The sequence below is a fragment of the Mustela nigripes genome, chromosome 3, assembly GCF_022355385.1.
Source record: "Mustela nigripes isolate SB6536 chromosome 3, MUSNIG.SB6536, whole genome shotgun sequence".
Lineage (NCBI taxonomy): Eukaryota > Metazoa > Chordata > Mammalia > Carnivora > Mustelidae > Mustela > Mustela nigripes.
The window spans coordinates 196,964,511-196,986,052 of NC_081559.1; the positions used below are offsets into that span (position 1 = coordinate 196,964,511).

Below are 21,542 nucleotides of genomic sequence, written 5' to 3' on the forward strand. Positions count from 1 at the left end.
TACGGGTCGGTGTAGCCGGTGACGGCGCGCTCCGCCGACAGCAGCTTTGCAAACACGTCGGGTCCAATGAGGCCGGCCCTCAGGGCCTCCTCCACGGAGTATCTCTTGTTCTCCTTCGGGTTAAGGATGAAGCCCGTGGCTGCCTGCGCCTCCAGGAGGATGAGGGCTGTGCCATGCCTGAGAAGCCCCCTCCCGCGAGCCTCGTAGATGCTGAGCCGCTCCTGGGAGCTGGGCAGCAGCAGGCCAGCAACGCACCCGGTCCCTTCCAGGTATTTCTGCACGGGGTCCAGCCTGCCCACTTCCTGGGCCGTGGTCTGGCCTTGCTCCAGACGCTCATACATGTCCTGCTCGATGATCCCTGCTTCCAGCAGCTCAGCGGGCATCACAGGCCCCCTCAGTCCAGCAAAGGTGGTCTTGGCCGTGGCTGCAGCGTGTTCAAGGATGGCCCTCAGTGCCGCTGCCAGTTCCTCCGCCGAGATGGTGCCCTCCTGGTGCCGCTGGGCCAGGGCCGCCCTCTGCTCTGCGGGGATGGGCTCGGAGAAGAGCAGCTCCCACAGGGACACAGGTTGGCCCTGGAACTGGCCCACGGAGATGGTGGTCGTGGCCTCACTTAAGGTCTGCCGGGTGCTGTGATCGATGAACGGGAGTCCTTGTGGCTCCCCTCCAAGGGTGCCATTTGAGAGTGGAAGGAAGGCCAGACCTGTCTCTGGGTCGGTGACACAGCGTGCCATCAGCTGCCCATAGCCAAGGCTCTCCTGCGTGCTGGGGTCCGAGAAGCCAGTGGCCCGGGAGACACAACGCCGTGTTTCTTCGTCCAGGCATCCGAAGCGCAGGGCGCCCTCCAGGGGCAGCCGGAGCCTGCGGGCTGGACACACGAGCCCCCCCGTGGCCAGCTGGGCATCCAGGAGTCGCAGCGCCAGGGACCTGTCCACCAGCTCCTTCTTCATGGCCTGGAAGAGGGGGACCCGCGTGCCGCTGAAGGGGTCGTGGTAGCCCGTCACTGCCTGCTCCGCCACCAGGAGCTGCCCATGGAGCTCGGGGCCGAGGAGGCCAGACCTGACGGCCTCATCCACCTGCAGCCGCTGGCCGGTGCCTGGGTCCACCAGTGTGCAGGTGGCGGCCTGAGCCTCCAAGAGTGGGAGCGCCGTGGCCATTGGGAGCAAGTGCTCGGTGACAGCCTGGAAGAAGCTCTTCTTGCGGCCAGCGGGCAGCAGGACAACCCCCGCCACGCTGCCCGTGCCCTGCAGGTAGCGCCTCACAGCGGCCCGGGCGCTCACGTCCGACACGGACAGCTTGCCCTCCCGAAGGCCCCGGGCGGTCTCCCCATCCAGGATGCCTGCCTCCTGCAGCTCTGCCAAGCTCACTGCCCCACACAGGGTGTGGAACGTGGTTCTGAGGGGCAGGACGGCCAGCCCAGTGCCGGGAGCTCTCACACACCTGCCCAGCAGACCGCCGTAGGACAGCCACTCTCCCGTGTTGGGGTCCTGGAAGCCAGGGCTGCTGGAACTCGGCTTGCGCTCTGCCAGTACACGCCACGTCTCCTGGTCCAGGAGGCCCTGCTGGCAGGCCAGCTCTGGGGCCACTCGCCCACCCCGAATGGGGTCCGCCAGGCCCCCGGTGGCTAGCTGGGCCTCCAACCAGCTGTACCCCTGTGCTCGCCCTATCACCTCCTTCCCGATGGCCTGGAAGAGGGCCAGCTTCCCGCCACCATAGGGATCGGGGTACCCAGTGACTGCCTGCTCAGCAGCCAGCAGCCTTTCCTTCAGCCCCAGGCCTACCAGGCCCTGCTGCACGGCCTCAGACACAGAGAGTAAGTGGCCCTGCGTGGGGTCCACGAGACCCCCAGTGGCGGCCTGGGCCTCCAGCAGAGCCAGCCCAAGCTCACTGGACAGGAGGCCCTGCTTCATGGCAGCGTAGAGACTCTGGGCCTGGCTGGAGGCCTCCACGAATACCCCAGTGATGCTTTTGGCCTGGGGCCCGGAGGAGGTGCTGGTTCCCAACATGGCCTTCGTGGTCTCAGGGACGATGGTCAGCTCGGTGCCATTGGTGGCCAGGACATCAAGAGGAGGGGAGCTGTGGCCGTTCATCATGCTTGGCCCTGCTGTGCCGAATCCACTCACCCAAGGTCCCCTGTGTCTGCTCCCTGCGGGGGAGGGGGGGGGTAGAAAGGCTCCATTAGGGGCCCTGGGATGGCCCAGGCAGGCAGGAGGGAACAGTCAGAGGTCCGTCCCAAACTCTGAATCAGCCTCCAGACATGGCTGGCCCTCCTGGCCATGTGAGGTCCTTTGCCTCACCCTGTGGGATCCCAGGAGGGACCATGAGGGACCTCAGGCCAATCAGGCAGCTGCCAGCATATGTGGGCTCTTCTCCTGTGGGCCTCTGTCGCCGCCCAACACCTTCCAGCCCCCTCCCCAGGGTCCTGGTGTGGGCCAGGCCAGAGGGGCCTGCATGTTCGGGGAGGAGTCAGCGCTGAGCCCGCAGGGTGTGGCCCCTCCCCCTTCACCCTCCCCCTCTAATTCACACCTCCCAGCCTCCCAGGCCTCCCCTCTGCTCCCAAGAGCTTTTTCCCCCTCCTGCCACCCCCTGGGTTCAGGGACACCAGTACCCTTCCAGTCACCACCTCCACCCCCACACTGCACCCTGGACCCTCAGCTCTGGCCTCCGTTCCTTTCCCAGACCCCCACTGGGCTCCAGGCAGAACCCCCAGAGTCTCCTGCCTTAGCCTGACTCGGTGCCCTCCCAGTCCCCCAACCTCTGTGCTCTCTGGGATACGGCCTCCCTGTGCCCAGACCCGGCCTCGGAGGCCCGAGAGAACAAAGACTCGGCGCCCGAGGGCCAGTCTAGCAGGAACTGTGGGGATGGCCAGGCCCTGGGCCCTGGTGGGCGGCTCAGAGCCCCAGCAGCCCCACGGCTGTGCCGCGACTGTCGGACCTGTGGTGCCAAGTGCCTTCCCTCCCCTCCCCCATCCCACCTGCACACGAGCCTGCGTCACCTCCGCCCATCCCTGTCCTGTGGGGTTCAATCACGTCCCCCCAAAAGAAATGTCCAAGTCCTAACCTCCAGGACCTATGACTCTAGCTTTATTTGGAAATTGGGTCTTTGCAGCTGGAACTCAGCTGCGGCCCCGGAGCAGGGAGACCCCTAATCCCCGGCCCGCTTTCCGCGCAGGAAGACCGAGGCGAAGGTCTCCTGCAAGGGGCCCAGAGGCCCAGAGGCCCAGGTTCCAGGGCAGAAGCGGACTCCAGCCCCAGCCCCAGGAACCATGAGAGGCGTGTCGGCTGCTCTAAGCCGCCCAGGCTACGGCAGTGGCTGCGACAGCTGGGCGGGGGCAGCACAGCCTCCCGCCCGCCACGCCCCACCCCGTGAACCGGCCCACACCCGGTTTCCTCGGTTTCCTCGGAAGCCTCCTTCTTCCCCAGTGCCGGCCGACCACACCTGTCCTGGCAACCCAACCAGCTCGCGCCCCTGCCCCACGCCTACCGCGGGACAAGGCTCAGGACGCCTCTGCCCCTTTGCTCTGCAGCTCTCCCCGAGGCGACCTTGGACTCTGGCTGCCAGACCCAAGAAATGCATTTTGGATCTGACTGCCCCGCCTCCGGTCACAGCTCTGCAGCCTTCTTGCCGGTGACAGGGTCTGCTCCAAACCAGGGAGCCCCTCACACTGCCCTCCATCCCCCCAGCCCGCCCTGGAGTCCCAGAACCCATGCCCGGCTGCCTCCTGGACACCCGCGCCCAGACCCCGAGGCTCCGCAGCACCCCCATGACCGCCCGTGCTCTGTAGAGCCTCCCTCAGGCACTCTGTCTAACCCCTGAATCCCCTCACACCCCCACCAGGGGTCCTCACCGGGCCAGCCCAACTCATGTCCCCGCCTACGGCCTCCAGGCACCCCTTAGCCTCCCGCTTGCAAGGACCACCTTCCCCGATGCTGCCCTCTCCACCGCCTCCAGCCCTGGAGCAGGGCAGGGTCAGCAAGTGATAGAGGGGCTGGGCAGCTGGGACCTCCATGGGAAGACCTCCATGCCGGGGCTGGACAGGGGACAGCATGGCTGAGCTGGGTGCCGAGCTGCCACAGTCACCCGGAATCAGCCAGGACTTTGATGACACAGATCTAGTAGAGTGATCGCTTCAAGTGCTGCCCAACCCCACCTGAGGCTGAAGGAGGGCCCCCGGCGGGAATTGTGTTGCCCTTCCTAGTCCCTCGACTTGGCTTGGGACCCTGCTGTGAGCCCCCGGGTAGAGGTAGAGTCCTGCCGCCTTCCCTTCCCACACACAGATGTGGGGCCTGAGCCTTCTGGACCCCAGCAGCTGTGTGCCGCACAGACGGTGGGGACGGGGGTGGCCAGGACCAGACAGACACCGAGCAGGACTTTGTAGGGGGAGCTGCGACCTGGCTAGCCATGGCAGCTGGGCTCCAGGAAGGGCCTCGAGCCACCAGCCTTCCCACCCAAGTGGAGCGTAGCACCAGGTATCAGGCATTTGAGACGTGGAGGCTAGCCCAGAGCACGTGGCGGGCGGTGTTTGCTAAGCTTCGGGAGAAGATCACAGTGGCTGAGTGGTCAGCTGGGCGTCTAAGGCCATGTGGGTCCCAGTGGGGCTTCACAGTGACCGTGACAGTGACCGTGAAGACTGCCCTGGGGGCAGGCTGGGCAGCACCGTCCTGAGAGCTGGAGCCCCAGCCCCCAGGCGCCCCCAGCCCCCGGGAGGGGTGTACTCCTAAAATGTGATGCACCTGTCCCCGCAGATGGACCACGTGGGCCCAGGAGCGAAGCGACGGAAGCAGGCTCGGCCCCCACCATCCCTCCAACGACCCCACCCTCTGTCCTTGTGGCTCTGGGCTCCGTCCCAGAGGATGACGGATCCACCCGGGACAGTCCCGCTGCGCCGACGGCCACAGCTGCTCCCAGGACGTTCTGGCTCCTTGTGTCCAGGACCAAGAAGAAGCCTGAAGAAGAGTGAACCGACCGCCAGGAGAAGGGGGGTCTGGGATGGGGTGGAGGCAGGGGTGGGCCCCAAAGGCCCACGCCGGGTTCTGGCAGCTAACAGTGTTCCCACCTGAGGGCGCACCAAGCCCAGCAGACAGGCAGTGGGAGCGGGGGGTGGGGAACGAGGCGCGGGGAGGAGACCCTTAGTTCGTGGGTTTCCTGGGACGAGAAGCCTGTCGGCACCCTGGGAGCTGGTGGTGGGTGAGGGCCGCTCTGACCTCCTGGCAACAGTGCGACTCCATTACAGGCGCTGGCTCCCCCCTCCACCATCCTCCCTCCACAGGGGCTGTCCTGGGACCACCTAATGGTCCTGCGGGCAGACTCTGCTCCTGGCGCCCCACCCGGACACATGTTTTGCAGCCCAGCCGCACCAAGGATGGGCATGTTTGTAAAATGTGCCTGTTCCCACGTCCCAGGACTGCCTTCAGAGGGGGTGCGAGTCCAGGGATCCATGCATCGCCCGCACCCAGACCTGCCCCAGTCCCAGCAGGGGTGCCAAGGAACGAGGCTATGGGCAGGGAAGACAGTGTGATTTCGCCAGGCAAAAGAGTGAGGGAAGCGTGTCCTGGACCACGTGCGGCGGGAGCAGCCAAGCGATCAGGGCCGTGGGTGGCCCTTGGCCTGGACGTGGGCAGCCAGCCCGGAGCCAGACAGGCTGTGCTGGGGGGCGGGCAGTGCCAGGCAGGCACTAGACAAGAAAACTAGAGCCAGTACATGGTCTGGGAACAGGAGGCTCCCGTTTCCTGCACAAAGGGCATTCATGGCTGGAGCGGGGCTGGGTGTCGGAGGGAGCGGGAGAGCAGGAAGTGAGGGCCCAGGGAGGCCTGTGCCTATGGCAGCCGGGCCACGCCCTCCTCCCCCCTTTGGCTGACAGTGACCTTGAGCCTGGTCTGAGTCTCCCTGGACCCTGCCCAGGTGGGACCCGAAGAGGATCCCAGGAGTGGGTACCTGAGTCTGCAGTGGGGACCCTGGGAAGGCAGCTGGACGGAGGGGTCTGGAGCTTGGAGAGACAGGCCAGGGCAAGTGACTGTGTCCAGGGCCTGGGGAGTGGGAGAGGGAGACTGGGAGGCCCAGACAAGCCCAATGTCACAGAAGCCGAAAGATGGGTGTCCCAGAGAGGGAGCCACCAGCCGATGGGGGCTGGCCTTGGGCTACTGGCCTTGGGGCTGGGCGAGAGAGGCTGAGGAAAAAGGAATCTGAGGGGGGTCTCTTCCTGTGGCTTCCTTGAAGGGCCCCATCTCAGGTGGGCCCCAGGCAGCGGGAGGAAGGCGATTCCTGAGCAGGGTGAGTCTGCATTCCTTGGGCACGGGCCATCAACGTCACCACCGCTGGAGGTCAGCCCCCACCCCCCAGCCTGGGAGGGGCAGCGGACCGGCTGGCAGGCCACCTGAGCCACATGGCGACAGAAGCAGGAGGCCAGGCCGCCTCAGGCCCGCAGAGACAGGCGCAATCCCGGCCTCTGCCGGACTGTGGACACCTGCAGGAAGGTCCCACCCACCTCTACGGAGCAAAGACCAACCGCCGCGGAAGTGGGTATGACACGAGGGCACAGGGAAGACAGAGCCCCTGCGGACCCTGCCTCCCAAGGACCTTGAGATGGCCCGGCGCAGGCCTCCCTGTGCCCACCCATCCCCCGACCCCACAGCAGGTAGCTCCCCCAACGGGCCCCCGCAACCCCCCTGCCCCACCCGCCAGGAGCAGCACCGCCCCTCGATTTGTCAGTCTCATTACCTCGCACCCTCCGCAGCCCGGGTGCCGCTCACTCCTGCCCCTACTGTCTGCACCCCCTTCCCTCGCCCCGCCCTACAAGGTGCCCCCCCGCCCCGCCCCCCAGGAACCTGACCTGCGGGACCCGCCGGAGCCGCCCTCCAGCCCTGCGGGGAGGGGGAAAGCGCGGGGTCGGGGAGGATCCCCGCGGGCGGCGTCTCCCACGTGGGTGCTGGTCACCAGGACCCCCGCCCAGCAGGGCCGGAGGGAGGCCAGCGGCCCGGGACGGGGAACAGCCGGGCCCAGAGCTCCGGCCACTCCCCGCGCGCGTCGCGCCCCCGCGCCCGCCGCCCCAGCCTCCCGGACCCGCGCCCTCGCAGGGGGTTCCGCGTCGCTCCGGGCGGCCCCGCGTGTCCTACCTGCCGCCCCTGCTCCCGCGCTCAGTCTGTCGTCGCTCGCTGCTGGCCGGTGCGCCCGCCCCCGGGGGGGGGGGGGGTTTTAAATGCGCCGCCGGCCCCGCCCCGCCGCGGCCCCGCCCCTGTGGGGGTGGGCAGGGGCAGGGGGCGCGCCCCGAAGCAGGGTGCGGCGGGCAGGTGCCGGGAACCCCGCGGGGCCGGGCCTACGCCCAGGGCGCACCCCTCTGGCAGGCGGGCCGCCTGCAAGCACCCCTGTTGAGGAAGGGCCCCGAACGGTGGAGGGCGGCTGCCCACTCCATCGAACCCCGGGCCTTGCCGACCGCCCCCCCAGAGCCCTGGCGTGGGGTGCGGGAGGGGGCGCATCCCGAGCCTCAGGGAAACGCAGACCCACCCATGCGCTTTCCCTCTCCCAAACGCGACTTCATTGCTGGGCTGGGAGGCCTGCTCTGCCGCCTCCTGTCCAGACCCCTCTCGGGCAGTCTGCTGGGTTTGCTGGCTCCCTGGGGCCAACTCCCTCCACTGCTGCTTGGACTTGTGTGGGCTGAACCGGGGTGTCCTCAGCCGCTCCCCAGTCCTTTCTGAGAGAGATGGCCAGGCCCGGTCCCACCAGTCCAGCGCAGCCACCTGGGCTCAGGGGAGGTCCCCTGTTGGTCCAGGAGTACCTGGACCACACCTGGAAAGCCCATCCGAGCACCTGCCCTCTGGGGCTGCTGCAAGGTGTTAGAGGCCCAAACCTCGGGGGCAAAACCTTGGGGGCCAGCTTGCTGGGGACCACGGGCCAGGGCAGGAACCTCTCATAGATCTCCTGGCTGGTCTCCCTTTAGACTGCCCAGACACTTTAGATGGACAGGGTAGTGCTGTGCCCCTCATCCCCCCAAGGCAGAGCCCCAGGCAGCCCCCTCCATCCCCAGTCCCTGCCCTGGAGCTCAGTCTCCCTGCTCCCCTAGCTCCCACCTTTGCTGGGTCATTCCTGACCTCCTTCAGGGCCAGCCAGCCACCTCTGACAGGTCCCTGTGCCCTGGGGGATCTGGACTGCTACGGGAGGGGCTCTGGCCTCACCCCTGCTTACCACGCCCACAATCACACCTGCTCACCAAGGCTCCCTGGACCTGGGGCTAGCCTCCACTCACTGGGGCAATGGTCCCCATCTCTGTGGCCTGTACTTGCCATCCTGTGTGACTGCTGCTGGCCACTGGAGGGCCCTATCCCCAGCAGAGGAGTGAGCTCTGGCCAGCATGTCCCAGCCCGGAGGGAACACAGCCTCTGCCCACCGTGCTGCTGGGCACTCACCAACAGGCCTTACTCACGATGATGAGCTGTGTCCCTCCCCCAGGTTCACCTGTTGAAGTCTTAAGCCCTGAGTCCCTCTGAACCTGACCTTACTCGGAGGTTGTTGTGGATGTAATCCGTTCAGACGAGGCCTCCAGCCGTCCTGACTGGTATCCTTGGAAAAAGGGGCAATTTGGGCAGACACCCCCGAGGGAAGACACGATCTGCCAGCCAAGGAGAGAGGCCTGGAGCAGATCCTTGCCTTGTTCCCCTCAAAGGGAGTCAACCCTACGACACCGGGACCAGCCTCCTGACCCGCCGCTGACTGGTTTGTGCTGTGGAAGCCTCTCAGCTTGCAAAGCCGAGTCCAGGCTCGCGTGTGCAGACCAGAGCTGCGGCGAGTGAGAAGGGGAGCGACCTCGGCATCTCTCCGCCACCCCAGCCCTCCTGTGCTGGAGGAGATGGGGGTGGGGGGGGAGGCCCTGGTGGGCTGTGCCTCCAGGCAGCCTTAAACCTGGAAGAATGCCTGCCTGGGCTTCAGAATTAACTTTTTTACATCTTGCTCCAAATAGGTTTTCTTTCCAGTTACTGCATAAGTGGGGGGTCATAATTAGCATCACTGAGCTCTAAACTAGGAGCTCTACTTGTTAGAGCCACTAGAAGGTGCCCCCCTCTCTGTCCCCAGCCCAACTGGGACGGCGTCAAGCTGACCCAGTACTGTCTCCTGCTGCCTGCGCCTGCCTCTGGTGGCCTGGCCAGGCCCCCAGTGTCTGCAGCCCTGACCCTGCGGGGGAGGGGACTTGAGGTTCCACAAGAGATGGGCGCCAAGTCTGGAAATTGCCACGAAAAGCCTTCTTTTATTTATGTATGTGTTTATTTGAGAGAGCCAGAGAGAGAGAACAACTGAGAACAGAGGCAGAGGGAGAAGCCGGCTCCCCGCTGAGCACGAACCCCCCCCCCCCCAACGTGGGACTCGATCCCAGGACTCTGGGATCATGACCCGAGCTGAAGGCAGATGCTTAACGACTGAGCCAGCCAGGTGGCCCCCAAAAAGCCTTCTGGTCACCCTGCCTGCCCCAGCTTTCCTTCCTCCTCAGCACTCCAGAGGGCAGGTCTCTTCTGAATGGACCCCTTCCACGGACAGCCAGGGCCCCAGGGCAGAGCCCCCAGGTCACCTTTCTCTTCCCCCAAGACTCTGGGGGAGCTAACCCCACCCCCCAGTGCTCCGGGGCAGCTGCGGGACTTTGGCCCAGCTGTCCTCAGCCTATAGACCCCCTCACTGGTGACCAGCTCCACCGGCTCCCACGCCGTCGGCTCGCCAAGGCCCCCACGCGACCTTCAGTTCGGGGTCCTGCTCCCCGCTCCGTCCCAGAGGCTTCACCTCTACGTGCAGCATGGCTGGGGAGGGAGAGCCCAGCCTCGAGGTGCAGCAGCCCACTCACCCGGCCTCCCTCCCAGCCCCCTGCCGCCAGCTCTCTGCGTGGTGCCCCAACCTTCACCCCGCCCCAGACTGCCTAGGCCCCCCAGGACTGGCTGCCCCACTGGTCAGCAGGGCCCGCCTCCCGTGGTCTTTGCCACTGCTGTCCTCTCCCAGGCCCAGGGAGACGCTGGTGGGAGCAGCCCGGGAATTTCGGGCAGGCCCAGGCATGGCTCTTCTCCTCCCCTGGGCAGCCCAACCTCGTAGCTGGTTTCCCCAAGGCAGACAGGGCCTGGGGCAGCCTCCAACACGAGGGATGGGCGGCGGGGTTGGGGGGCTCTTGGCCTGCCCAGCACCCCCATACCCTGGTGCGCGCGGCCAGTGCCGGCCTCACACTGTGGACTTGCTGTCTTGGGGTCATTGCCGGTGGCCCCTGTCCGAGCAGGCTCAGGCATGCGGCTCCCGCCCTCCACAGCCTGCACGGGAGCCCCTGGAGCCGCAGTGTCCTTTGTCCGCCTGGCACAGCTCTGCAGCTCCTGGCCAGCCCCAGCCGCCCTCGCTGTGCTGTGTCCCCCTGGGCCTCGGCCTGAGCGTGGGGAGCAGGCTGGGGCTCCTCACCCCGTCCTCGTTCCCTGTGCCATGGACGGGGCAGTGGGCTCTCACCCCAAGCAGACCCCACCCAGCCCACAGGCACCGGAGAGGCCACGGGCGATGGGTACCAAGCCTGCCTTGTGTGCGGCTGGCGTCAGGGGAAGTGGGGGCAAGTCTCACGCGCTGGGGAGCCTCTGGCTGGATCGACAAACCGGGGATCGCAGAACCACTCTGGGGGTTCCCACCTCCCCCTCCTCCTGAGCCAGATCTGAGCCCCTGGTCTGCCTTCTCCTCCCGCCTCCCCGGGGCCTGGTTACCCCCCACCCAAGGCTTCCCGACAAGACCCTCCCAACTGGTGGCTCTTACTTCCGGGAACCCCACATGCGGGACGCACCCTCCCCTGTCCAGCCTGGAAGCCCCTTCTCCCAGGCCCCTTGCACAAGGGTTGATTCCCACGAAGGGGCCCTCCTGGCTCCCTGCCAGCTCAGGGTTTTCTAACGCGCTTTCAGTCTGTGGTCAGGTTTGCCCATTCATTCACTCGCCTACTGATCCCTCGTCTGGTGTTGGCTGCTTCCAAGGAGTGGACACTCTGCCCAGCAGACAAGCCTAGGAACGTGTCCACCACCATGCTGAGCCCCAGACCCTCCCAGGAACACACCCTGCCTGGGGAGGGAACCCAGAGATCCAGCCTGCAAAGGAAATCCCAACCTCGGGGGCAGCCTGGAAGCATGGCGGGTGCCCCCCCAGCCGCCTGACAGCAGAGTGCCTGCCCCCGCCCCCCACCTCACAGCCTGAAACCACTTGGGCCGCCCTTGCCTGGGCTCGTCCTTGTCGTGGGGTTTGTGCTGCTGTTGCCCGGGGAACTTTCCATCGGAAAATGCTGGGTGGGGTGGGCGGGCAGACAGGCCGGGACAGGCTGCAGGCGGGGTGGATGGAAGGCCCGTCCCACGGCACCGCCCAGCCCACCCTGCCCGTCCGACCCTGTGCTCAGCCTCCACCCTTGGGTCCGCAGACGGCCTAGCATGTGGGCCCCACACACAGATGTCGCCGTGCGCCTGGGTGTACCCAGCCGCCGGGGTGGCCTCTCTGCGCAGGGAGATTCTGGACCAGCTGTGCCCTCTGGCCCCTGGTCCCTGCCACCTTGTCCCTGCTCTTGCTCAGGCCTCCCATCGGGGAGAGGAGTTTCACTCCTGACACCTGGTCCTTGTGGTCAGTTCCCCACCCCGAAGTAGGGCCGGGTCAGGCTTCTGTTTGGGTCTTCGCAGAGCTGACCAAAGGCCTGCGGCAGGGGACGGGAAGGCCAGGGGCTGAACTGGGGCGGCCTCTGGCCTTGCCCAGGGGGACCTGGGGCCAAGGTCTTGGGCTGAGCCAGGCTCCCCCGGGGGAGGACGGTAACCACCACCCAACGGGGCTCCGAGGGGGCCTCACCTCGCTGGCGGCAGCTTGGGCTGGCCACGTGGTCCTCCTCCCCCACGGGGCATGGCTCTCAGGTCCCAGCAGCATGGCGTGGCCTGTCGTCAAGAGGGACAGGAAAGGAGCAGGGGCCCCGATCTCCGGGCAGCCTCTCTCTCCCGGCTGCATGCCCAGCAGAGACTGGTTTGCCGAAGCCGTGGCCTTGGGCGCCACACTTCATGCGGCCCCCGGGCTCAGGCACAGGCCGCGTGCACCTCCCAGACTTCCCTTTGGAGCATCCTCGTCTGACACCTTCAACCTGATGCTCCCGGGACCTCTCCAGAGGCCGCACCTCACCCAGCGGCCCCTCCCCACCTGGGATAAGGACCGTGGGCCGTGGCCGGACCGGGGTCTCCGGGAGGGAATGCCGTCAGCACGAGTTCTGCAGACACAGCCCAGACTGGCCGCCGTGAGCCCCACCGCCCTGACGCCCTGGCCTGGGTCGGGTGAACTGGCACGAACGTGCCGTGGCTCGCGGCGGGGAGGCCAGTGCGGGGGGCCGGCTTCAGAGGGATGCGGCCTGACGGGGCCTGAGGCCTGAGGGCTCCAGGTTGCCGTGGGTCGAGTCTGCTGGGGTGAGGAAGTTCAGGTGGCCCAGGCGGGGTCAGGAGGGAGCTGTCGAGGGGACTTGTGCTCCCCCGGCCTGGGCTGAGCTGGGGAGGTCTGGCAGCTCACACGCCTGAGGCTTTGCCCCCCCCGGGGGCTGGGGGCGCTCCAAATGCCTGGAGGAAAGGGCGGCATGGGGTGGGGTGTGTCTGGGGGAACTGATTCCTGGGAAGGCTCGTTTACCACCCTCTTGATGGGCAGGAGGCGTGTGTTGAAATAAGAGGCTTTTCTTCGCAAGACGCAGATTTACGAGGTCTCGGCAAGAGCCACGGTTTGGCCCTCACAGGGGTGTGTGGCTTCACGACAGAAAGCCCAAGTCTGGGGGATCCTGGGATCCAAGGGACCTGCGCCCCTGTCCCAGGCGGGCCTTCCCCCAGAGTTGGAGAGGCAGCCACACGGCTGGGCCAGACAGAGGCCCCTCTGGGCCGTGGAGGTCCAGGAAGACCCAAGGCTTTCGTGGGTCACCAGATACTCGATTCAAGCCAGCCCGAGGGAAGAGAGCGAGAGGGACCTGACGAGGCCGAGCCGCAGGGGCGTCCGCGCAGCCCCAGCTCCAGGCTCCCCGTCACAGCGCTGCAGGGTAAGAGAGAGAAACCTCCGGCTTTCATCCCAGAGGATCTGGAGAAGGTCTCGTTGGCTTTTGTTGGCAGTGAGGGGACAGGTGTCCTCCTCGGGCTAGGCAGAGGGGCTGGCAAGAGGCAAACATGCACTTTCTCCATCGCTCTCTGGCTGCCTGGTTCCCACACGCCTCCCCCTCTGAGCACCTCACAGGCGCCCGAGTCCCAGCCCTCAAGAGCACGACCACGTCCCAGCGGCGGCCAGCCTTTCTCCCCAGGCCAGGTCGCTGCGTGCAGTGGGGATCGGGGCCGGGCGGGTCCCCCTGCGCAGAGCATCCGGGACTCCAGTCTGTCCTGGAGACCAGTGCCCCCTGGCCGTCGCCTCCACCTGCTGCCATGTGGGGAAAAGGCCGCTTCTGTGGACAGCCACTCCTGAGCCCGACGCCCTCAGCAAGGGGCTCGGGAGCTGCCCAGCCACTCAGCAGCTTCTAGAACCTCGAGCCAGCCCTGGAGCACGAGCCCCCCGAGAGCAGCCAGGGTCGGGCTCCCGCTACCTGTCACCGCAGGGCAGCAGCTGGCCGTCCACCCGGCCCGCCGCCCTCGCCCGGCCTCCGACCACTTGCAGGGAGGGCTGGGGCAGGAGGCGTGGTCACCGGCCTCGCCTGGGCCAAGTGTATCACCAACTTCCCTGAGCAGGGAGTGGCCTCTGGTCCCCCCAACTTCCTCAGGGGCCACAGCTTGTAAAGCCCAGCCCTTGCACCAGTTTCTCCTCAGTGGAGGCCGCGTGGGTTGCTAGTGACAGAAACTTTGCAGAAGGCAGGCCTTCAGCTCACATGCATGAGAAGCCCGGCAAGTGCGCCTTCAGGAACAGCTTGGTCCTGCTGATCAGGCAGAGCACAGCTGCTTCTTTTCTCTGCTTTCCTGTTACTTCTTAAAGGCAGCCTGGGTGCAGCCCTGTGTGCCTCCCGGCCGCAAGACAAAAGAAACCCATTTGTCACTCCCACAAATGCCGATTAAATCACCTTGGCTGCCACTGGGTCAGCAGCTGGTATGTATTGAACCGTGTCTCCAAAAAGGATGTCGAAACCCTCACCCAGGACCTGGGAATCTGACCTTACTTGGCGCTAAGGTTCTGGCAGGTGACGTGATGGAGGGACGGTGAGGTCATCAGGGCGGCCTCACCCGGGGGGACCCGTGTTCTCCACAGAGCCCGGAGAATGCGGCACGCGAAGGCAGAGGCACCAGGGACAGAGCCGGGCTGAAGCGCTCCAGCCACGGGCCACAGACCGGAGGCACAGCGGCCCCGCGCCCGCAGCTGGGGCCGGGGGAGGACGGGGCGGAGGGGCTCCGAGGCAGTGCCCGGCCCGGGAGGGCGCAGGCTCAGGCCTGCAAACGGCTCAGGGCGGCTGGCTTCCTGCCCATGGGGGAGGCGGCCGTGACATCACGTGGCCTGAAGGTGGGGCCGGAGCATGGGAGAGTGACCCGGCTTGCTCTGCAGGGAAAGGGGCTGAGGGCGGACGGAGCCTGGGGCAGGAGGACGTAGGCAGAGGCCGGGCGAAGGCGGCGGGCCGGGTGGACGGCCGGCTGCTGCCCTGCGGTGACTGGTGGTGGGAGCCTGACCCCAGCTGCTCTCGGGGGGGATCGTGCCCCAGGGCTGGCTCGAGGTTCTAGAAGCTGCTGAGTGGCTGGGCAGCCCCCGAGCCCCTAGCTGAGGGTGTCAGGCATGCAGCGGCTGTCCACACAAGGGTCCTCTTCCCCACATGGCAGCAGGTGGAGGGGACGGTGCCGGTGACCCCCCTGGGCAGGAGAGGCCACAACTCAACCAATGTGATAAGAGGGCATCGTGGTGGCTCGGGCTCAAGATCCTTCCCGGCCGCCGGAGGACCTTACACGACGTCCCCAGAAAGGGGAGCCCGCGGCTGAGCCCGGCTGAGTGGGAGGCGCGGCAGACGGAGCAGAGCACGACTCCCTTTACACCCCGGCGCGTGGTCAGAGTGAGCACAAACGGACAGCACACGAGCCGCCGCCCCGACGGCCTGCCGCCCTCCACATCTGAGAGCCTGCGTGGCCTTCCTCTAGCCTGGATGAAGAGCGGAGTCTCGCCAGGCCATCCTGGGTCTGCAGAGCTTGGCCCGCCCCCACCAGCCCTCCCCCTCGCGGCTCCCCCACGCCTCTCCCCGCCCCCACACTCTCAGGGCCTTTGCATGCACTGCTCCTCCTGGTCGGTGTGTCTCCACCCACGGGACTGGCCGGTGTCTAAACAGAGCACGCACGGTATCACCGGGTCCCGCAGCCAGGACACCCTCGAGTCACGGATCAGCGTGATGGGCTGCGCACCGCTGACCAGGGTGTCCCGTGGCCCTTCTGGGACACAGGGCGGCAATGTCACCTGCCCAGGCGTCCCCAGGAAACGCACACTGCTCGTGGTCTCTTCTGGATGGCCGCCGAAAGGGACGGACTCCCAGGCCTCTACAGCCGAGGCCACCATGGCTGCCGGAGGTGCTGAGGAAAGTCCCCCTGACCACCGCCCCCTTGCCCTCCAAAGCCAAGGGACTGGCCAGGCAGCTTCTGTGGCAACTGGCCCAGGAGAGGGAGTTTGGGCTACACCACCAACGCCCTGAGGGCACAGCCGAGGTCTCACAGACGACGCCATGTAGCACGCGACCCGGTGCACACACGCCGGGGTGGACGGACCTGTGAGCTACACACGGACACTTGGGGAAACACGGGGGAGGCGACCGGGGCCTTGAGGCCAGCACCACGCGTCTGCGGCCAAGGCTGGAGGAGCTAGGCAGGCTCTTCGAGGCAGGGAGAGGCAGGACGAGCAACGGGGACGCAGGGGCGACCCCGGTGACCAGGCCACGGCCTCGCTGCGGGCGGAGGTAGAGACGTCCTGGCGGGTGCGACGAACAAACCTCCCTGGGCGTCCGGAGGAGCGATGGAACAGGATGGGGGGCTGGTGGGGACCCCAGGAGAGCCGCCCTGACGGGAGTCCCAGACAAGAGAGACGTCCACACCCGTCAGGAGAGGAGTGCGTGGCTGAGGGGGCCGGTGCCGGACTCCGGACGCCAGATAATGGGGTGCTGTCCTCACGCACGGCGGGGGGAGGCAGCCGCGAGCCGGTCCGCCCCGGGGAAGGGGACGGGAAGGAGGAAGGAGGGAAAGGAGCCAACAGACGGGGCGGGGGCGGCCGCCGTGGGAGCAGAGGACAGAGCGAGCGGCCGGGGCGCGGACAGGAGGGCCCGGGGGTGGCGGGCGGCCGCCGGGGAGCCGAGATGCGGATGGGAAGGGAGGAGAGGGAACCGGAGAGCAGGGGCAGCGACGCGGGCGCACGAGAGTCTCCTTAGAATCGCGGCGGACGTTCCTGCGGGGACGCGGGGTGGGGGGGTACTCTGGAAGCGGGAAGGAGACGGCGCGGCAGGAGGGCAGGAAGCAGCCCCTGGCGGTGGTCCCGGGAGCCTGAGGCCGCGCTGACCTCTCCAGTTAGGGGAGATCTGGGGCTGGATTTGCAAAGCCAGCAGGATCCCGCGTGTCCGCCAACCGCACTGGTTTTAACATCTCGTTTGTGTCTTTGCTCCTTTCTTTTCGAGACGGTGAGCGTGGGAGTGCCGGGCCCGCGGGGAGAATCGGAGGGGGACGGAGGGAGGCGGACTCCTCGGGGAGCGCGGAGCCCGACAAGGGCTCGATCCCACCACCCCGATCACGACCTGAGCTGCAACCAAGAGTGGGACGCTCAGGTGACTGCGTCACCAGGCGTCCTGCGAGGGTCCACTGGAAACCAAAAGCCAGGGGCGCCTGGGCGGCTCAGTCCGGCGAGCACCTGCCTTCGGCTCAGGTCATGAGCAGGGTCCTGGGCCCTGCTTCCCCTCTTCCTCTGCCGCCGCTCCCCCTGCTTATGCTCCATCTCTCTCCTGCGCTCTGTCAAGTGAATAAATGAGATCTTTAAAAAAGACAAAAAACAAAGCAAAAACCCGAAAACCTCATGAACCAAAGAAAGCAGTCCTGACTCCCGGCCAGGCGGTGTTGCAGATGGGCACCCTGAAGGATGAGAGCAGCCCCGAGCTCGGAGCACCCAGCAGCCCCTCGGAATCGGTCCCAAAATGCAGGGCCAGGTACCGCTGCCCAGGACACACGCCCCAGAGAAGCGGGTGGTTCAGAGAGACGGAAACCAGAGAGACGCGTTGAAGAGCCAGCGATGCGGCCGGCGGATGGGTTCTCCAGACGCCCTAGACCCACCAGGTGCCCAAGTCCCACAGACCAGGCACACCTACGCTTTGAGCTCAGAGGGAACATTTCTGCCCGAGCATTAGCCCAGGAAGAAATCGTGGAACATCCAGCACAGTCCGTAACGAAAGACCCAAATAAGATTTCTGCAAAAACTCAAGTCATCTCAATACCTAGATACGGTGTCTGCGTTCCTGGAGGTATAGAATGTGTTCAAACTGGAAAACAGTTTGAACGGACGCTTTCAGCCGGTCAATGAAATGGTGATTCGAGCATCTCCCACCACGAAATCTCCAGGCCCACGTACCTCTAGAAGTACGTTCCACCAAACTTGCAAAAAGAGATTTTTTGTGAACTCATGGCGGGGGTTCCCACGAAACCAGATAAAATAGGAAAAGGGAAGATCTAGCAAACTTGTTTTATGCGGCTAGAACAATTGTCGATTCCAAAACCAGAAAAGGACAACGCAGGGCCAAGGGGCGCTGAGCTGCGCCGTGTCAGGACACACATGCAACATGGTTGTGAAACGTCACAACGTTTGAGAGAAGAGTCCGGGAGTGTCGGCCATGCAAGGTGGTCCGACGGGCCGAGCAGCGCACGTCACTCACATGGTTGACAGACGGTAGGGAACAAAGAGAGACACGGATCCACGCAGGAGAGCAGCTGATCGACTCCAGTACCTATCCGTGATTATAAAAACAAGCAAATCCCAGAAAAACTCTTAGCAAATTAGCTCAAAACATGACCTTTCTTTAAAGTAGGTCTGCACCCAGCACGGAGCCCAGCATGGGGCTTGAACTCACGACCCCGAGACCCAGCCCTGAGCTGAGATCCAGAGTCAGACGCTCCCCTGACTGAGCCTCCTGGGCACCCCTAAATCCTGACTTCTTTGTCTGCCCTTTTGCTTGTTTTTTTTTTTTTTTAAAGATTTTATTTATTTATTTGACAGACAGAGATCACAAGTAGGCAGAGGGGCAGGCAGAGAGAGAGGAGGAAGCAGGCTCCCCGCGGAGCAGAGAGCCCGATGCGGGGCTCGACCCCAGGACCTGGGGATGATGACCCGAGCCGAAGGCAGAAGCTTTAACCCACTGAGCCCCCAGGCACTCCTGGCCCTTTTGCTTGTCACTGAGAGCCGGCAGGAGCCGTTCTGCCTTGTACACAAGCTACGCAGTCGCCGTCGGGCCTCAAGCCTCCGGGGAATGGAAAGCAGGAAGGCCAAGTAACCGCGAGGAAAGAGAAGGAAACAGTCTCTGTCGGCAGGAGACACCACGGTCCACTGGGGGAAAAAAGCAACAAACTCTTCGAAGCAAGTATTTCTCTAATACTTGGGAAGAGATGCGTAGCCTTGCGGAGCTCAGGGACGTGAACCCTGGGCCCAGGCGGAGGACCTGGCCGCTGCGGGGAAAGCAGGCCGCCCTGGTGTCCAGGCCCCAGGACTCAGGCCCCCAGAGACTGGACGCCCTCCTGCCCTTCAGCCAGCAGCACATGCCGGCTCGGGGGATAGGGGGGCACCAGGAAGCCCTGGGAACTCCGCGTCTGGAGCTCCGGCTGAGGACGGGTGTCGGCCTGTCCCGGCTCCACCTTGGGTCCACATCCCCATGCCAGCAACTCGAGCCCATGTTCAGTCTGCGGAGGGTGGGCCTGGCATGGGGGCAGCGCCAGGGCATCGGTTTCTAGCACTCCAAGTGGACTCCGGGCTCGGCTCCTCTCACAGTGTGTAGCCCCACGCCGGGTCTGTGGCTTTCATTTGCATCTTGTTCTGGGTGGCGGCGCGTCCGGATCCAGGGTCCTGCTTCCTTGACGATATTGGAAAGGATTGCTGGTTTAGGCACCATAAGGGTATTGTGATTATTATCTTGTAAAAGAGCCCTCGTCTTCGTGGCGATGAGGGGTGTGGGGAACAGGAACAGGATGGGTCTAGAGACCACAACGTGGGCCATGGGCTCCTCGCTGTTGAGGGGCTGGTATGGGTAAGTGGGAGTGGCTCCTTGTATTCCAACTCTCCGCTGTAGAAATGTTTTCAAAGATTTTTAAAATTTACTTTTGAGAGAGAGCGCCTCACCGGCAGGGGGAGGGGCGGCGCAGAAGGAGAAGCAGATTCCCGGCTGATCAGGGATCCCCCCACCCCGCCCCATATGGGACTGGATCCCAGGACTGGATCCCAGGACTCTGGGATCATGACCTGAGCCAAAGGCAGATGCTTAACCCACTGAGCCTCCCAGGCGCCCCAGAGAATTTTTCTAAAAATAAAACTAACTGGGGGCCCCTGGTTGGCTCAGCGGGTGGAATGTGTGACTCTCGATCACAGGGCTGTGAGTTCAAGCCCCATGTTGGGTGTAGAGATTACTTAAAAATAAAATCTTTAAAAAAAAAAAAAAAAGACCAAAAAACAACGAACTGGTTTCTTACCCATCTGATGCCCGTGAGCTGTGTGTGCCCGCGGACATGCCCTCAGGTGTCTTCTGGACAGACTGCGGAACCTTGAGACCCTCTGGACACGCAGAGCCTGCTCTCCTTCTCTTGACTTGGTCGGGAACTCCTCAGCCTCCCCCAGACCTTCCGTCTCTATCTTGAACCACTTTGTAACTTGAGAGGATTTACCAGGCGCCGGCCCAACCTGCCAGAGAGTTGAGTGGGCACGCGGTGCTGCCCCGACCTACCCCTGACTTCAGGCTGAGGTGTAACCGCTCCTGTCCCTCAGATTTCCGTCCGCCCTTGAGAACCAGTTGTGTCTCTTTGTATGTTCCCACAATGACAGGCTGGCTCCCTTCCCTTTCCCTGGCTGGCAAACCAGCCTGCCTTGTCTCAGTGTCTCCTGCCCTCTCTCTCTAAATATAATTCACGATCATAAAACTCACTCCTTTAAAAGTGAACAATTCAGGTTTGTTTGTTTGCTTTTTTTTTTTTTTTGAAGAAATTCCATTTAGGTTTTTTTTTTTTTATGTTGTGTTATTATTTTTTAAAGATTTTATTTATTTATTTGAGAGAAGCCGACACCCCCCCCCCCTCCGCCCACCGTGGAGCTGGGAGCCCGACGCGGGACTTGATCCTGGGGCTCCGGGATCGTGACCTGAGCTGAAGGCAGTTGCTTAACTAAGTAAGCCACCCAAGCGCCCTATGTTATATTATTTTTTAAAAAATATTTTATTTAGGGGCGCCTGGGTGGCTCCGTGGTTTAAGCCTCTGCCTTCAGCTCAGGTCATGATCTCAGGCTCCTGGGATCGAGCCCCGCATGGGGCTCTCTGCTCCCTCTCTCTCTCTGCCTGCCTCTCTGTCTACTTGTGATCTCTCTCTGTCTATCAAATAAATAAATAAAAATCTTTAAAAAATATTTTATTTATCCATTTGACAAGAGAGACAAAGATCGCAAGTAGGCAGAGAGGCAGGCAGAGAGAGAGGGGGAAGCAGGCTCCCTGCCGAGCAGAGAGTCCGATGCGGGGCTCGATCCCAGGACCCTGAGATCATGACCTGAGCTGAAGGCAGAGGCTTAAACCACGGAGCCACCCAGGTGCCCCAATACAGGGTTTTTTACTATATTCCAACGTTCACCAACCATCACGGCCATCCAATTCTGCAACATTTCATCATTCCTAAGAGCAACCCCACACTTTCTAACAGTGATTCTCCAGCCCCTAGAAACCTCTCATTCCTTTTGTGTCTCTAGAGACTTGCCGGCCCCTCGCGTTTTCCTGCCCACGGACTTGTGCGGTGTGTGGTTCACGTCGGGATTCTTCCACAAACGTGATGTTTCGAAGGTTCATCCGTGTGGTAGCAGGTGTCAGTGCCTCCTTCTTTTTACGGCTGAATCACGTCCCATCACGTGGATGCCTCACATTTTCTTTACCCTTCGTCATGGGTGGTAATTTGGGTTGTTTTTACTTCGTAGCTATTGTGAATGATGCAGCTATGAACGTTAGTATGTTAGTTTTCCTTAAAATTTGCTCCTTGATCTCTAGGAGTGGAACCGTGGGGTCATCCCGTCAGACTGTTCTCCCAAGGAGCCGCACCCCTCCACGTTCCCACCGGCAGTGCACAAAGATTCCAATTTCCCCACGTCCTCTCCAACTCTTGCTATTCTCCGTTTGTTTGTTTTTAAATTAGGGCCATCCTTTTAAAGATAAAGTGGTAACCCATTGTGGTTTTGATTTGCATTTCCCTAGTGACTAGTGGCATCAAGCATCTTTTCATGTGTTTCTTGGACATTTGGAGATCTCCTGTGGAAAAGTATCCGCTCAAATCCTTTGACTATTGGAAAGTTTTTCTTTCTACTGTTGAGTTTTAAGTGTTCTTTACGGATTCTAAATATGAGGCCCTTATCAG

The 21,542-nt window shown here is 63.7% G+C and overlaps 2 protein-coding genes across 4 annotated transcripts in view; one reads left to right on the top strand and one right to left on the bottom strand.

The window, feature by feature from the left end:
- LOC132014611 (epiplakin-like) overlaps positions 1-7,160 on the bottom strand; it is a 7,915-nt gene extending 755 nt beyond the window's left edge. Inside the window, exons 1-2 of the mRNA XM_059395536.1 lie at positions 7,110-7,160; positions 4-2,143 (exon numbers count right to left, since the gene is read on the bottom strand). Coding sequence (XP_059251519.1) covers positions 4-2,090 — 2,087 coding nt within the window. The 5' untranslated portion in view covers positions 2,091-2,143; positions 7,110-7,160. The remainder of the gene's footprint in view (positions 1-3; positions 2,144-7,109) is intronic.
- On the top strand, positions 5,658-11,822 carry LOC132014373 (proline-rich protein 36-like). Of its 3 annotated transcripts, XM_059395327.1 has the most exons (3): positions 5,658-5,923; positions 6,214-6,631; positions 8,440-11,822. In XM_059395327.1, exon 3 carries the CDS (start codon positions 9,770-9,772, stop codon positions 10,991-10,993), a length of 1,224 nt encoding a protein of 407 aa, XP_059251310.1. In that variant the 5' UTR covers positions 5,658-5,923; positions 6,214-6,631; positions 8,440-9,769; the 3' UTR covers positions 10,994-11,822. The 3 variants fall into 3 exon arrangements, with proteins under 3 accessions (XP_059251310.1, XP_059251309.1, XP_059251311.1); XM_059395326.1 differs by lacking the exon at positions 5,658-5,923 and having other exon boundaries at positions 5,931-6,631; XM_059395328.1 differs by lacking the exon at positions 5,658-5,923 and having other exon boundaries at positions 5,931-6,516.
- Positions 11,823-21,542: the final 9,720 nt, after the last annotated feature.